The following is a 17,841-nucleotide window of genomic DNA, read 5'->3' as shown; positions in this document are numbered from 1 at the left end:
TAGGCTCAGCTGATTACTTTTTTTTTTTTTGTAACAATCCTGGGGCTTGAGCTCATGGCACAGTCCTGTCCCTGAGCTTTTTGTTTGCTCAAGGCTAATACTCAACCTCTTGAACCACAACTCCACTTTTCTGTCCTTTTTGTGGTGGATGAGTGTCATGGGCTTTCCTGTCCAGGTTGATTTCAAACTGTGATCCCGTATCTCCCCTTCTGAGTAGCTAGGATTGCAGTCATGAGTCACTGGCGCTTGGTCCTTTTAGTCACTCACCTTGAATCTTGCTTAATTTCTGTATGTCGTGGGTCCATCAGGATATCATGGGACATTATTGTTGCCAATGGATGTTAAGGATTGGGGAAGCAGAGGTGTATCTCCTCTACTCACAAATGTGCTCCATTCTGTCATTCAATTTCATTTTGAAACAAGTTCAAAGATAAAAGTATTACAGCTTCATGATGAGGACTTTAAGCCAAGTGCTTTAAACTGACCCTGAAGCCCTTGTGAGCCCTGTGATAGCAAAGATTGTGTGTGTGTGTGTGTGTGTGTGTGCGTGCGCGCGCGCGCACGCGCTCTTTTAAATACTACTGTTGGAAATGACATTTGATTGGTATCATCAGTAAGTGGAGCAGCCAGGCTGTAGTAAGGCAGAGCAAGAGTCACAAGTTCAGAGGCCCCAAGGTATTTGGCTTATTGTCATAGGGAGGGATGTACAAGTGAGAGATCAAGGACTGGGACATGAAATCAGAGAGCTGATGTGTTCCTGGTTTACTCATGGCCCCAAGATTACAAGTGAAGGACTTCTGTGATGAGGCAGATCACAAGAGATTGTTCAGTCAGAGCTCTGACATGGACAATTAAAAATGGCTGCTGAGCGACAATGGTTCGTAGAGGAGTTGGATTAGAAGTAGCCAGACCAACAGACTAAGCAAAGGCACAACCTTGATCTTGGTAGCATTTTACAGCTGGGACCATTGACAGTTATGTATAGAATGATTCTATAGTATTTTGGCTTGGGAGAACAGAATAATATAATCCAGTGAGAGGTAGAGTCTCTCCGGCTAGTGTGGAAAGAACCAAGGAAGGCAGAGAACAGAAAGCTAGTGCACTCTCTCAGCTGGTCTTGTTCTACCTCCAGGCTTCCTGCAAAATAACTTCTACACTATCCTTTCCTAGCCCTTCATATAGTGGAATCTGCGCAGATTATGTACATCTCCAGGTGTTCACTTGGAATCTTGGAAATGTTTAGGGTCAAAGGTCCTGTGTGAAATGTTCTACTATGAAGTACATTTTCATGGTTGGTCTCTGGGAATTTGCTGTCAGTCTCAGCTTTTTTTGGTGCCATGTTGGTAGAATATTGCCCTCTCCATTTAGTAAATATCTCTTGATCTCGATTACTAAAGCACTGCCAATATGATAAAGATTTTACTAAAATTTGGTGTGCAGTCACACCACGTGAAAGTCCAATGTTGTAACGATTTTTCTCCCTTTTAGCACTTTCAGACCATGCTGAAATCTAAATTGAATGTCCTCACACTGAAAAAAGAACCTCTCCCAGCAGTCATCTTCCACGAGCCAGAGGCCATCGAGCTATGCACCACCACACCGCTGATGAAGACAAGGACCCACAGTGGGTGCAAGGTATGGGGTATGTGGCCAGACTCAGAATATGCGCCTGCCCACAGAGTCTTGCTGCACAAGACTATTCATTTTTAAGAATGCAAATATAAAACAAACAACAAAATAAGCTCATTGGAGATAGTATTATGAATTCATTTCTTAGTGACATAATGGTCTTTGTCATTTGGGGGAGGACACATTAAAAACACAGATTTTAGTATTGGTGAATAGAATTGTATATTCGCTGCATTTTAAATAGCTATATTGAACTGGATTTGCATTTCATAAGGAAAATTTTATCCATAGTGAGAAGCCCTCCTTGCAACTTAAATAAAGACTCTTTTAAGAAATGTAAACAAACAAACAAAAACAAAACAATTCCAGCAGCCTCCTGAAGTTTTTCAACAGTTGCCCTTTGGGAACAATTTTGCATATTTGTTTTGCTTCAACTCTCAAGATTTATACTAATATTCATGCCTCAGTATCTGTAAAAAAATGTATTTTTCATTTATGCAAACTACAATGTTGACATGGAGACAAAACTAGAAACAAAATGTATAATTTGTTAAGCTATTGGATTCTTTTTTCTATTCTTACTCTTTCTTTCTTTTGGCTTGGCGGATATAGAAGGCTTAGAGATAACAGGAAAATATGTTTCATGTATATTTCACCAGAAATTTTTGAGAAGAGGAAAGGATAATAAGGGGAAAGTGGGGAAAGCACTTATTTGCATGCATGTGAATTTCTTTTAAAACCTCGTTGATGTGTTCCTTTCCCTACTGCTTACTGTCAGGGAACAGTTCTTGCCTAGCTCTTTTCAGGTTGGAGCCTCCAGCAACTTTGAGTGACAGTGGTTATGCTCAAAACCTCACACCTTGATTCATTCTGCACATGCTTACTGAAGGTTCACTCTGTACCACACTCAGGGCCTGGGCCAAGACTGGGCAAAATCCCGTTTTGGAATTCCACTGCTGGTTTAGAAACAGAGGAGGAGAAAATGCAGGTAACAAGCACTTATTAGTGAGGAAGCCTATTATTTATTTATTATGCTGATACCAGGGCTTAAACTCAGGTTCTGGGCACTGTCCACTAGCTTTTTCAAAGCTAGTACTCTAACAAATGAGGTATATCTCTACTTCCAAATTCTTGGTAGGTAGAGATGAGAGTCCTATGTATTTTCCTACCCTATCTATCTCTGATTTCACTTTTCATATCTCAGCTTCTTATGTCGTTAAGGTAACAGGCATGAGCCCCTATCCCCCAGCTGAGGAAGCCAGTTTGTGAATAGAATCTTCTTGCTTATGTGGAAGCATCTTCTAAGTAGAAAGAACAGAGGGTGCTAATTCTCTGAAGTGAAGCTTTTGGAAAGGCTGGGAATGGGCCAGTGTACCTGAGAAATATAGGAAGTTATGGTATATGGTGGGGTCATGGTGGAGGCAGCTTTGTAGATAGACCAAGATGCTTCAGTTTTGTTCAAATTATAATATGACTTGATGAAGTGAGTTTTATGGCTTCATTTCTTTTTTGAAAGATTTTATTAATACCGATTTTTACATCATATTTCAAATTTCATGTTTAACAAACAGGAATTCAAGAAGGAACTCTATATGCAATCACTAGCACATAGATTTGGCTTCATTTCTTTTTTTTCATATTTTTTATTGTAATTAATAGAAGGGTTACATTATGTTCACCAGGGAGAAGGTGCATTATTTCACTGGCTTCATTTCTTAAAAATTACTTTAAATGGTAACTCTGAGAAGGTTATGCTGACAACTCTGCTTCCTAAGAGAAATTCCTGATGGCTTGGCTTTGCCTGAGGGACCGCATGTGTGGATCTGGTCCCACCTCATCCCACATAGGACTTCTGTGACGAGGTAACTAGGATTTTGGAAAATACTCATGATGTTAGAAAGTAGTACGAGATTGAATTCATTGTACACCCTTAGGAAAATTTCCCAATATCATTTGGAATTCTCTTTCTGTTAGAAAATATGGTATCTCAACACAAAATGAAGTTAGTAGGGACAAGAATAAGGAGAATTTTGTTTGGTCAAATCAGCAAGGTGTGCTATAAATGGGAGGGGGAAAAATAAATAGCCACAGCACAAAGTAAAAGACTTAGCGGTCTAAAGATGAGTGTATGTGTTGGGTGAGAGACACACAGACTAATAGAGACAGAGAGAGATCTAAAGACAGACAGATATGGAGAGATGGATACAGAGACAGAGATATAGAGAAAGAGACATACACAGAGAGTGATGGATACAGAGACATAAAAAGAAACAGAGAAATAAACATTTGGTAGTGGATTGAAAACCATCATTTTTCTGACAAGGAATTCAGAGTTCAAGATTAATGAACATTTTAACTACCCCCCCACCATGTTCTGCCTTAGGTTGTGTTCATTTATCCTTTAAATGGCTATTGGAAAAAAAGAATAGGAATTCAGGAGAGGATGTCAGAGGAGGCATGAGTGTGTGTGGTCCAGCTAGACAAAAGGACATCAGCAGTGATTTCAGCTGAACACAGGGAAAGACTTCTGCATTCAAGGCGAAAACCACATTTTACTGGGCTATAAACATTTATGAACTCTCCATCCCTAGAAATTGTGATGAGGAGGTTCCAGGCATGGATAATTGTTATCCTGGAGTCTGGGATCTGAGCCAACACCTCTTGAGGTCCTTTCTCACATTATCATTCGATCTGAAGGAAGAAAACCTACATTGCACAGTTCTCGAAATTGTATATTACCAGCCTGATACCTTTAAATTTTAACTACAGATGGACTAGAATTACACGCTCCCATTTTCAAGGACAGCATCATGTCTGTTCAAAGTCATAGCCCTTTGTTATAAAGAAATGGTTAGATTTTGGAAGCTTCGCATTTCTGTTTCAAATTACCATAGTGTCCCCACTCTCCCCGCCCCCCACCTCCCAAGCATCTTCAAGAACAAAGTCCAGTGTTTCCTCTCTGATCCTTGCCAGTGAGAAACTTAGCTCACAAGATACCAGCTGCGGAAGGGATTCCCACGTGAAGAATAAGCACACTGTAGGCCCGGTCCAGCTGCCAGGCCCAGAATTTGGGACCCTCCATCTTTATACAGAACATCGTCTTCTTTTTTTTTCCTCGAATAGTTCTCAGGTTGCTTGTATAACTTTGAGGTTGGGGAAGGAAAGAGGCAGGAAGAGGAGAAGGAAAGGGGAGCTGAAAATGGGCTTTGGTTAGTACCACTGAGACCCTCACTCATCTCAGATTTCCCATTTCCCTCTGATCTGTATTCTCAGTGGGTCCTGGTGGGATAGTCCTGCCAAGCTATTCATGTTTTGGGCAGCTGGGTCTTTGTGAATTCTCCTCTACTGCTGCCCCTTTTTTCTCTTCCTGGAGTGCAGTTATTTAACCGTACGACCCACTGCATCCTATTAGCTCTCGTCTTGGAGCTGTTTTGACTGAGGAGCTGTGTACAATTCTTCAGCAATGAGGATGGCGTGTCACATCTCTTTCTGGACTAGCTCTGTGCAGTCCTGGGTGGCCACAATAGCAATAGCAAACATTTCTTGAATTAATATTTGCTGAAAATCCACCCTGTGCATGGGGTCGTGAAGAAAGGAATCAAAGTTGGTGCAATATACAGCCAAGTAGGTGGAATAAGATGAATGTCCAAATAAATAAATCACAACCACTTCTGAAGCTTGGGTATCAGCATCAGTGGGCAGGCAAATTCCTGGAAGTTTAGCTCTGGCACTCGGCTCTGTGGTAGAGAACAGGAATATGAACTATAAAATGTATTTTGTCATTTCTGTTGAAGTGGACTGTGCATAAAGCTTGAAGACCTGAACCACAGTGTTGTGTGATAAGAGTAATATTATGCATGATATAAAATGACACATGCCCTGGGAGGTTGGGAGGGTGGAACTGGTGTTTGAGAGCTGGCTGGGGAATCAGAATGGATTTGCCACAATGGGGATAAGACATCTCTAAAAGGAGAACTAGCTGGGTGCCTTGTGTGTCGCTTCACATTCTTTAGTAAGGGTGCTGTCCCGTTTTACATCATCTCACTTCTGGGTTTATATTCCACAGTTCCCAGGCCCTTATAAACTAATGCTAGTGATCAATGATAATAAAATAAAATTGCTAATACAGAAATAGTGATACTTGGGAGCAGATGTTCATTAATACATGAAGAACTTTTTATTTTTTCTTTCATTGGTGCCACTCCTGGGGCTTGAACCTCAGTGCTGTCCCTGAGGTTTTTCTGGTCGAGGCTCCTGTTCTTCCACTTGACCCACAGCTCCATTTCTGGCTGTTCTGGTGGTTAATTGGAGATAAGAGTTCCACAGACTTTCCTGCCTGGATTGGCTTCAGATCAGGATCCTCAGAGCTTGGCCTCATGTGTAGGTACGATTACAGGTGTGAGCCACAGGTGACTGGTCAGGAAACACTTTGAATACCTTTATTTTCATGGTGTAGAACTACCACCTCCTCATGACAATGTAATGGCTTAATAACCATAGGCAGATCTATAGCACAGATGAACCAGCTTAGGCATGGCAGAGTTTCTTGGCCTGTTTTATGTCACATGGTGAGTGATTGAGCCTTGGTAATCTGACTTTGAACTTTGATCACTTCCATTAGATTTCAGCATCTCTCCACAACAACCAAGACACCCAACTGTGCTCATGGCCTAGGAACTTTCACCACTGATGTGGCTATGATGACAGAGAGAAGGAGAGGTAGGGGCGGGAGTGGGGCTGAGGAGAACAAATCTCCAAATCTCAGTTGGTCTACACTAGGTCTCATTTCTCATTGCATCTCTGTAATGCCATCAGCTAGTAATAAGCCTTAGCCATGAGCTTTTCTGGGGTAACACTGGGATCCAGACCATAGAGGAAGAGCCTTTGTGCTACTTTCCTTTCTGGGTGCGACTTGTTTTAATTAAGCAAGTGCCTCTTGTTCATCCAGTTGCTGTAAATGATAGAATATAATATTTCCATTGCAGAATAATATTTCATTATGCGCATATGTCACATGCTTTCTATTCATCCACTGAGAGGCAGCTAGGCTGATTCCATGTCTTTGCTATTGTGAATATTGGAGCAACAGATATGGGTGTACAGGTATCGTTTTACTGTTATTATTTTCTTTGGGTATATGGCCAGATATAGGAAACTGTATCATAGGGTAGATCTTGAGGCATTTCCTTACTATTCTGCATAATACCCTATGATGTCGACTAATATTTCCCTGACAGCTAATGAAATCAACCACTTCTTCATATATGTGTTTGGCCATTTGAGGAATGTCTATTCATAGCCTGTGTCTGCATCTAATTGGATTATGTTTGGTCATGGAGTTTTTAAAGTTTCTCATATATTCTGGCTGTTAATCTTTTGTTAGATGACTAGTTTCCAATTGTTTTACCCATTGTTCAGATTATTTCTTCACTCTGTTGATTGTTCCCTTTGCTATGCAAGAAGACCTCAAAAACTTAAGAAACAAAGCCCGACAGGGACAGATAGGATTAGCAAATGCACATTTTCATCCAGAGGCCTGAGGCTCAAAAGCTGACCCTAATTGCAAGTAGAAGTTCTACTTTTTTCTTACAAATACCAAGGGAGTGTGGAGACAATATGCCTAAAATGTCATGTAAGTTTACCTCAAATATGTTACTCAGGTAGACGAATTTAGTTTTTGATATAAAAGTCTATATGTAAGGTCAGATTCTATATATATAATATATACATATGCATTTAATATCCTATCATAATATAATATGGATAGTTATAAATATATTAGTGTATGAAATTATTACATATACCATAGTTTATCATATTATTTAGAGATATAATACACTATTATGTTACATAGATAAAATTGCTTATTTAAAATACATTATTATAAATATTGTTTATATATATATAAAACTAACAATCAAAGAGACACACACACGCACATATGCATACACCCTATTCACAAAATGCTCATTGAGTTCTATACGGTCGTATGAATGTTGTACAAAACTGATTTCACGGAGACCATGCCCAGCTTTGGGGTGTTGATGATAGTACTCACAGCACTGGTGGTCATTCCGGCTCACTTCTCTAGTTTGCCAGGTTGACTTAACACTCAGTTGATGCCCATGGAGTCTAATCACAGATTTCTTCCTGGGGTCCCTCTGCTGCTTCATGGGAACAATAGAGCCATTGCCTCATTGGAGGGATCTCTTGGAACCCTTGAAACTGTCCACATATTTATTTCCAGGTGCCACACACTCCCCTTCTCATTTTATTCCTGTGAGTGAGTTTGGACTGGAAAGCTTAACCTTTGTGTCAGCGTCAAAGCCTTACATAACTGACTCTCCAACGTGGTCGTGTCACTGACTGTATTAGTCTGCCTTCCTCTGGATGCTGTTGGGAGCTCTTTAAGGACTTGGTCATGAAAAATTGGCCAGATGTCTGAAAAGGTTTTTACAGTGTTTCCACTTAATAGTAATACAGAAGAATACAGTAATCCCTCCATTGGAGCAATTATATTGATAGAGAAAATGTTCATAATGTATTATGTGAAATCAATGCTATGAGAGAATCTCACATTTAAAAAGAATATGAAAACAAAATAAAAAACCAAGACGGGTGGGGGGTGTGGGGGGTGAGGGAAATGGGTACCAAGACATGTGAAAGGGTATCAATGTATGTGAATTAATGCACCTTCTATCTGGCAAATATCATGTAACCCTTTTACTAATTACAATAAAAAAATTAAAGAAAAAGAAAACAAAATAAATATATATGGGCATTTGTAATAGAATGCAGGATAAATGTATACTGAAATTCAACTAGAAGTACTAATCTGGATAAAATATGGAAAATTTTTTAAAATTTTACTTTCCCCCCTTTTCGGTGCTGGTCCTAGGGCTTGAACTCTGGGTCTGGACACAGTCCCTGAGCTTTTTTATTTTTGGTCAAGGCTAGTGTTCTACCACTTGAGCCACAGCTCCACTTCCAGCTTTTTGGTGGTTAAGTGGAAATATGAGTCTCATGGGCTTTGGTTTGGAACTGCAATCCTCAGATCTCAGTTTCCTGAAAAGCTAGGATTACAAATGCGATCCATTAGCACCCAGCTTCATCTTCTAATTGCTTAGTGTTGAACCAACCCTAATAATGAAAGAAAAAGGTTTTGGATAGGAAAAATTTGTTTTTAAGAAATTCTAAGAAATGTTGTTTTGAGGACTGCTTTGGAAAATAGTCTCCATGATGTCCATCAAGTAGACCCTTGTTTCTGCCCAAATCAGAATGTTGCAGGAACCTTTTACCATCTGGTTTGTGGAAAAAAAGTCCGTGGTGTCAGAAAGGTTCACAATTCCTAATCACAAACTTACCCAAATGCTTTTGGAAGGCAATTTAGTGGCAAAATTGGTGGCTTAAAAATGAAATAAATTCTCTGAAGGATCTTGAAAATCTAAATCTGGAATCAGTACCACTGGGCAGAAGTTGAGTTACAGCAGAGAGCCTCCATTCTTTGCCTTTGAAAGGTGGTGAGAATATGAGCATTCTATCATAGCATATGGCCATATCACTCTAGCCTTTGCCTCCCTGATCACCTTTTCTTCTCCCCTTCAGTGTCCTCTGCTTTCCCCTCTCTCATATGTAATTAGTGCCCATTCTGCAGTTCAGGATCCCCCTCCACCAGTTAATCAAATTTATAGTGAGCCTTCTTTCTTGTAAGGTAACATGGACATAGTCTAGGAATTGGATTCTAATTCAGTTCACTACAGATGGTTACCTTCTAGCCGGGAAAGTTTCAAGATGAAAGAAGTTTCACAGTCGTCTCTCACTGTCTGTAGAGAATTGCTTCCAAGATTCCCCACAAATAGCATCATCTGAGGTGTTCAAATCTCTTTATATAGAGACTTGTAATGCAGAGTATTGGCCCATCATCTATACGCATACTTCCGAATACTTCAAGTGATCTCAAGATTGCTTATTATAATACCTGACAACAAAAGTGCTATATAAGTAGTTACTATATTGCATTGTTTAGGAAATATTGAAAACAAATATGTGTGATTCATAATAGATGCACTTGTTTTTTTTTTTAAAGATTTTGATTTGTATTAGGTTTAGTATATACACCAAGGACCTAAGGACACAGAGATAAAAATGTTACAGTATGTTTATATTATAATATGCACAATGTCTATTATCATTCAGTAATTTAGGTTAAGAATGTCTTTCTGGAATCCAAAAAACCACTTAAAAGAAAAATGGTGATTGTGGGTTCATAGGAAGACCAGCTTGCTCTGTGTGTTGTGGGAAGCTCTTTGTTTCATGTATTTATCAATTTTATGTAAAATAAGGTATACTTTAAGATCTCATATAGAATGTAAATCATGAGGTTCATGTTTATCGTGGTTCAGTGCTTGCATATTCTAAAGTGTTGGTTTAAAAAAAGCAGCTTCACATTAATATCATAGGGATTGTGAATATACATACTTCAGTGTTCATACCACAGAGAGGATTTAAATCTCATTTTGAAAGTAAGCCCAGAAAATATTAAATCTACTATCATGTGTATGTCTGGGAGAACTATCTTGATAGATTTTTCCTCATTGTTTGCTGTTTGGGCAGCTTGTGAAACAATTCATTGGTCTAGTTCTGAAAGTTAAGTTTCATTATTATCTGAGAAAAGGACTTATTTATTTAGAAAATATTAATTATTATGCATGTTTTCTTGGATTAATTCTGTGGATAAAATATAGTTCCTGTGTGGTAGTCTTGAATTGTTTGGCAATCCACAGTAATACCACACAGAAAACCAATTAAGGTGGTGTAAGCTCATTAATATTGTGCTTTATGGCTCCTAGCAGAGATGTTACAACTTCCTAGACACTAGGTTACAATAACTTTAGAACTAAAGTCCGGTTTATTCAAATATAGTATTTATACATAAGAATTGATTGATTGTGTGTGTGTGTGTGTGTGTGTGTGTGTGTGTGTGTGTGTGTCCATGTACAGGTACTTGGCACAAACTCAGGACTTCTTCTGCTCACTTGGCTGTTTTGCTCAAGGCTGGCACACTGACATTTGAGCAATATCTTTACTACCTCCTCCTCCTCCTCCTCCTCCTCCTCCTCCTCCTCCTCCTCCTCCTCCTCCTCCTCCTCTTCCTCCTCCTCTTCCTCTTCCTCCTCCTCTTCTTCCTCTTCTTCCTCCTCTTCTTCCTCCTCTTCTTCCTCCTCCTCTTTTCTGTTTTGCTGATTAATTGGACATAGAGTCGCATGGACTTCCTGACAAAGCTGGCTTTGAACTGAGATTCTCAGATCTAAGTCTCTTGAGTAGCTAGGATTACAGACATGAGCCACTGGTGCTTGGCTAAGAAGTTAACTTGGAAAAAAAAAGCCTTCTAACATTTATTTATTTTTGATTCAACATTGTTTATGTCATTTTTATGGCTCCTTTTGTCTCATATATTTGAGGCATCTGCATGAAGGAAACTAAATGTTAGAATAACTGTTTACCTGATTTTCTAAGCCTAGTTTACTCTATTGTTTGTTATGTGAAAAAAGCTGAGCAGAATTAGATGCCCAACCCAAATGTATTCTCATATTTTTGTAAGTGATTCTTTCCCTTAAATTTTAATTTTCACTGAAGTTGGAGAGATAAAAATAGTAAATGGGCTAGGAATTTGGCCTAGTGGTAGAGTGCTTACTTAGCATGCACAAAGACCTAGGTTCCATTCCTCGGTACTACATATATAGAAAAAAGCTGGAAGTGGTGCTTTGGCTTAAGTGGTAGAGCTCTAGCCTTGAGAAAAGTCCAAGGACAGTGCGCAGGGCCTGAGTTCAAGCCCAACGACTGGCAAGAAAAAAATGAAAAAATATGAAATGATATTGAAAAAACTAAAGATAAAATGTTTTTAGCTGTAAATCCCACCCCTTGGCATTTACCCAAATGTCCAGAAACATGGCCATACTAAACCCACTAGCACAACAATGTTCATTGCAGCATTATTTACCATAACTAAGATATGGAACCAACCCAGATGTCCCTCAGTACATGAATGGATCAAGAAGATGTGGTACTTATACACAATAGAATTCTGTGCTGCCATCAGAAAGAATGACATCTCCCAGTCATAAAAAAATGGAAAGACTTGGAAAAAATTATATTAAATGAAGTAAGCCAGACCCAAAGGAACATGGGCTCAATGGTTTCCCTCATTTGTAATAATTAGTACACAGCTAGGATGCTCCTAGCAGAGGATCACAAGAGCTCAAAAGCTATGTACATATGGTCATATAGGATGAGATATGGAAATAAGAGGTTATCTTTGTGATTGCTGTTTTCAGTGTTCCATGTACAGTTATTTTTCTCTTTTTTCCCCCTTATGATTAATCTCCTGTGGTTCCTGTATCTGACTTTGTTACCTGGTGTATTGAATATGCATTTATTTGTTTATTTGAAATAGGGAAGGGAATGGGGCAAAACAAAATGATTGGGAGAGGTTAGGGAGAGGGAAAGGAAGACAAAAACTTGAAGAGGGGTATCAGTGTGGGGCCCCCACTACCTGATGAATGTAACTGTAACCCCTCTATACATTACCCCGACAAAAAAAGCAAGAAAAGCACAGAGGAATACAAATGTTTTTAGCTGTTGGAGAACTCACCTAAATTTTTAAATACCTCTTTGTGTGTGCTTTCATAACTTACCCATTTTAAATAATACTTTTTGGCCTTCTATTTTGGTGGCTGGGTATTTAGGATTCTTACTACCTTGACTACTTTATTTTCTCTATCTTCCTTGCATAATCACTTCTGGAAGTTTGATTAAGTCATCATTTATGTGATAACGGAAGGTCCATCCATGTACCATGGTTTTATTTCATTTCTTATGAAGTCAAAAGAAGTATGCATCACTTTTAGAATTGATAGAGTGATAGATACACCTCAAATGCTTTGACCCTCTGATGCTCTTGCAAATAGCTAGACATGGAGGCAGAGTATTCTCACATTTCCTGCTAGGAATCTCTTCTGAAGTCCTGTGTCCTTTTCCAGAATAGACTCTTTGTCTCTATGCCATCTTCATTGCCTTACCTTGAGGATGCCTCTATGTTCCTGTTTGGAGTTAGGTATCTTCTGTTTTCTCCCTTTATGCGATTTACTCCCTTGTTACAGGGAGTACATCTCTAAGAAGTGAAAAGCACATGTTTGATGCATGTTTGATATCTCTGAACATTTCCTTTTCCCCTCCTAATGTCAGATTTTTTTCAATGCAAAAATATAAGATCTAGATTGTCCTGTAGTTTAGATCTTAAGTGCACCCTCAAAGATTAATTTAGAAAAGGCTTGTTACTCAGCTTAGTGCTCTTGGAAAGTGATAAGAACTTTAAGAAGTGGTCACTCTTGGGGGAGCTTTTGGGCCCTTGGTGTGTGCTTCTGATGGGGGACTGTAGCAGGCTTGTCTCTTGGGCTTGTAGGCCCTGATGTTACAGTTCTTCTTTCTGGCATGCTGCCTTCCATGTTGTCTTACCATAGGCCAAAAGGCAAAAGGGTCAAGCCAGTTGTGGAAAGAGTCTCCAAAATGGTGAGTCACAACAAACCTTTACTTTCAGTAAATGACTACATCTGGTATTCGTTATAGCAGTGAATAGTTGGCTAACACAGGCTGGAAATATTTCCTGTTTAAAATTGTGAAGATACTTATTATCCCATGTAACTTTAGAGAAAATTGGATTTGGATTCTTAATGTTCCTGTGTGACTATTTCCCTTCATACTTTGAAAGCCTTCCTTATGGCTCCTTTGTGTATGGTTCTCTAGAATTTCATGATTATCGTTCCTGATGTAGATTTTCCGCCTAGTGGCTCTAGTTGAATGTTTGTGGGTCTTTCAGTTTAACCATCATGTTTCATGATAGCGTAGACAAGCTTAAGTAAAAATCCTGGCTTGTTCTTGTGGAAATTAGGATAAGAAATAAGGATGCATGTTACACATAAATTGTAAGTAACAAAGCTTCGTTAACTTGGTTTGTTTGATGTGGCTTGGTTTGTTTCAGTATGCTTTCAACTCCCCAATCTTTACTGGCAACTTCCATTATTTTCTCTGCCCTCTTGCCTTCACTCTGTTCCTCCTTTCTGTGTATAAATTTCCCATCACGAGTCTAGTGGAACCGAGTAAGAAGAGAGTGTAGAAGTCCATTTGCCATCTTTCTGTGAGAGCCCACTCTGAATGGTGAAAATTTCTCCAATTCACTACATTTACCCATTTGAATTTTCATTTTAAAAATATCTTCAGCTTGGGTTGAAACAGCCATAGTTAAGTTTCTTTTAAGGTTAAAGAGTTATTTATAAAGTACTGTACACTTTTGGCAAGTGCAGTGCGATATAAATAAAGCACTAAGGCTCTCAAAATGTAGTCCCTTTTGCTTTGAGTCTAAAGGTCAGTGGACTATAAACGAATGTACTGACCAATAAGATGTAGGTGTGAATGTAGCAATAATACCCATGGTCCTAAAAAGGTCATTCAATGATTTTAAATCCAGAAGAGTTACTTGTGACTGCTCTGGGTATTTCACCTCTAAATGACCCACAGGGAAGAACACAAAAGCCACTGTCAAAACAGGTGTGTGTGCACTCTTTCTTGCTGTGCTGGTTGTTCATTTCTGTGTTGTTACTGAACATATTATATTATACATTCACTTTTTTTGGCAAGAGAAATGATTTCTGTGCTCCTGCACATACCGAATTCTCTAAATGCGACATTAGTCAGATTGCTGTTTATGAGTCAGGCGGCGTCTTCATAAGCCAAATCCAGAGATCATAAAAAATCATTTACTCGGGAACTAAAAGGCATACCTGAAATTTATTTTCATAGGCATTGGGAATGTTACCTTCTGAGCTGAAGAAACCACTGAAGTAAATTTATGTTTTTATTGATTGATTCATGTATTTTCTGTTATTTAAAAAAATTCATTATCTTTAAGCAGTCATAGAGAAGAGTTGCCATTTAACAAAGCAGCTTGCTTCTTGATCCCTGTCACCTCCTTCAAGATTCTCATCCCATCCCTTTCCTACCCCACAACACTGAGAAATACCAACACAATTCCTGTATGTCTAATATTGACATGGTAAGAGAGGTGTCATCCTGAATCACAAAGAAGTTTTCCTATGGAAAGGTGTTCATGGGTGGGCCCAGGTATCTCACACCTGTAGTCCTAGATACTCAAGAAGCTGAGATCTGAGGATTGCAGTTTGGAGCTAGCCTGGGCAGGAACATCCTTATCTCCAATTAACTACTCAGAAAAAGCTAGAGGGAGAATTCTGGCTCAAGAAGTAGAGTACTAACCTGGAGCAAAAAAGCTCAGGGCTCAGGGACAGTGCCCAGGCCTGAGTTTAAGTCCCAAGACAAAGTCTCAGTCTCTCTCTCCCTCTTCCCCCCCTCTCTCCCTTCTTCCCCCACTCACTGTCTCTCTGTCTCTCTCTGTCACTCTGTCTTTCTCTGTCTCTCTGTCTCTCTGTCACTCTCTGTCTCTCTCTGTCTTGTGTCTGTCTGTTTGTCTGTCTGTCTCTCTCTTTTGTTTCTCTCTCTCTCTCACACACACATACACACATACACATACACACACACTTTTTTTTTTTCATTAGAAAGCTCTCTAGTTCATGTTAAGCTCACCTTGGTGTCTCATCTGCTGTCTCTCCTTCTTTCCCACTGGCACATTTTGTGAAGCCTGTTTATTCCTAAATCTTTTTTTGTAGCTTCTTCCCCCAGTGGTCTTGGGCTATAGGGAAACATCACAGGAAGATAGCTCAGGGCCCTCAGAAATTTTTCTGTAAGACAAACAAACAAACAAAAACACTACTTTCTTGGAAAAAAAATCAATTCATTCATAGTTATGATGCAAACATACTCTTTATTTTTCCTTCTTAGCAAAGATCATCTCCTATCAGTGGAAGCATGTATGATGTAATATCTACAGATATTATACACTATATATTATGGTATAGATTGTATATTATAAATATATCAGCCATTACTTGTAATCTAATTATTTTCCATGCATATTTTCAAACAAAATGGAATGTTTTGGATAAACCAAATCAGAAATAAGCAGTATTATAGGTGTATCTTATTGATGGCAAAAGCTTCATAGCTTTGTGTGTACGTGGCTTTTCCTGAGCAACAATAGACATCAAACCCAATTTCAAATGGCTGTGCCAGTTTCCATATTGCTGTGATAAGTTCTTTTGTTAGTGTGCTGGGCCTGGGACTCGGGAGCTCATAGAGTCTAGCTTTTTCACTCGTGGCCGGTACTCTATCCCTTGAGCCATACTTCCGCTTTCTGCCGCTTTCTGCATATCCCGTTGGCTGTCAGTTTTCAGCCTAGAATGAGCTTGAGAAGATCATGTACCAATAGAAGGAAGTTCATAATAGCTTCATTAATTTTTTTGGTTGTTGTTTGCTTCTGTGTGCATTTAAATATTATCCTGTATGTATCATTTACTTGTAGCAATCTCGGCTGAGCTTTGCTAAAACCCCGGAGCACTGGAAGTACTATTTATTGCACAGTTTTGAAGATAGACATAACTACTGATAGAAATTCTGATAGTCTGTGCCCAACCCATATGATCCTATTACATACTTTCTGGGGACTACAAAGAGTGTGTTGCAGCTGATAGCTGTGGATGCTGAGCTGGAGATATGGACAAGAGGTGGCCCTTTGGTTTGGCATTTGTGGATACCTATGGTTGTTTTAGGAGAAGAAAGTAACAATGCCAGGTCATATATTTTGATAGAGCAACTATGGACAGTGGGTGAGAAAGTCTAGACCTATTAGGCCATTGGTACATATGGATACAAAATGTGCTCTCTTCATTGGGGGAGCCAATTAATTCAGCAATACTGTTCTTCCTGAATTCATCCTAGGAATGGGGATTCAGCTTAAGGAGTAGAACATTTGCCTTGCATGTGTGAGGTCTCAGCACAGCCACAAGTACTTCAAACTCTCCCTCCCCACCCCCCAAATCATAATGGCTTGAGAGGATGTGAACGTCTTTTTTGGGGGGGTTTCATATATTTTTATTGAAATTAATAGAAGGGTTACATGATATTTGCCAGATAGAAGGTGCATTAATTCACATACATTGATACCCTTTCACATGTCTTGGTCCCCATTTCTCTCCCCCCACCCCCACCCCTCATGTTGTTTTCCCCTCTTCCCTAACCAATTTCAAATATATCCGATATATCAGGTAACAAAGTGAGATACTGTAACAATATGAGATAACCAAGGGACCCCAAAAGAGATGAGAGATAACATAGTACCTTAAGGACAACAATCATTCTTTTTTTTTTGCCAGTCCTGGGCTTGAGCTCAGGGCCTGAGCACTGTCCTTGGACTTTCTCAAGGCTAGCACTCTACCACTTGAGACTCAGCACCACTTCCAGCTTTTTGCTATGTATGTGGGGTACCGAGGAATCGAATCCGGGTCTTTGTGCATGCTAGGCAAGCACTCTACCACTAGGCCAAACTCCTGGCCCCTACAATCATTCTTTATATGGCTTATGTTTCTATATCCTAGAGATCCTTTCATTTAGCGTCATTCTATATGGCCTTATGTATCAAGGTTTTGCTCTATTGCAAATCTCTGCCAGGAGAGCCCAAGGTTTCTACTGATTATGACAAATGAGGGAAACCATTGAGCCTAAGTTCCTTTGAGTCTGGCTTACTTCACTTAATGATTTTTTTCTAAGTCTTTCCATTTCCTAACAAATGGGGCGATGTCGTTCTTTCTGACAGCAGCATAGAATTCCATTGTGTACAAAATACCGGATGTGAACATCTTAAATGGAAGGTGGCTCACATATCTGTGGCCATAGCCTCTGCCTTATGAATAACTCCAAACTAGTTGTTACTGCCACAGTGGGTCTCTAGGTGAGTCGACTGCAGGAAAAAGGACTCTCTCAGTGCAAAGACATTTAGATTTACAAACTTACTTTCCTTGTTTAATAGTTTGTGGTACATGTTCTAGAGAGAGAAAGAAAAATCAACACTGCCTAAATTTTGCAAAATTCTAGATTTTGTGGGAGTAGCAAAATGTATTTCCATTGTGTTTGTAGGAGACATAGCTTCTCTAGCCAGCTTCTTAACCTGAGATATTTAGCATTTGACTCATTAATAATTATGCCATCATTGTGAAGACAGTGACATTTGGGACAGTGCATCCTTTCTTC

At 39.3% G+C, this 17,841-nt stretch overlaps 1 protein-coding gene across 1 annotated transcript in view; it reads left to right on the top strand.

Moving 5' to 3' along the window:
- Pid1 (phosphotyrosine interaction domain containing 1) overlaps nucleotides 1–17,841 on the top strand; it is a 223,554-nt gene that overhangs the window by 97,802 nt on the left and 107,911 nt on the right. The window contains exon 2 of the mRNA XM_090354956.1: nucleotides 1,489–1,635. Within this exon, the coding sequence (XP_090211082.1) occupies nucleotides 1,489–1,635 (147 nt within the window). The remainder of the gene's footprint in view (nucleotides 1–1,488; nucleotides 1,636–17,841) is intronic.

The sequence above is a fragment of the Megascapheus bottae genome, chromosome 21 (assembly GCF_031878675.1).
Source record: "Megascapheus bottae isolate mThoBot1 chromosome 21, mThoBot2.hap1, whole genome shotgun sequence".
In the NCBI taxonomy this organism is placed as follows: domain Eukaryota; kingdom Metazoa; phylum Chordata; class Mammalia; order Rodentia; family Geomyidae; genus Megascapheus; species Megascapheus bottae.
The sequence above is the reverse complement of the archived record's forward strand: the minus strand, read 5'-3'. Positions and strand labels throughout refer to the sequence as shown.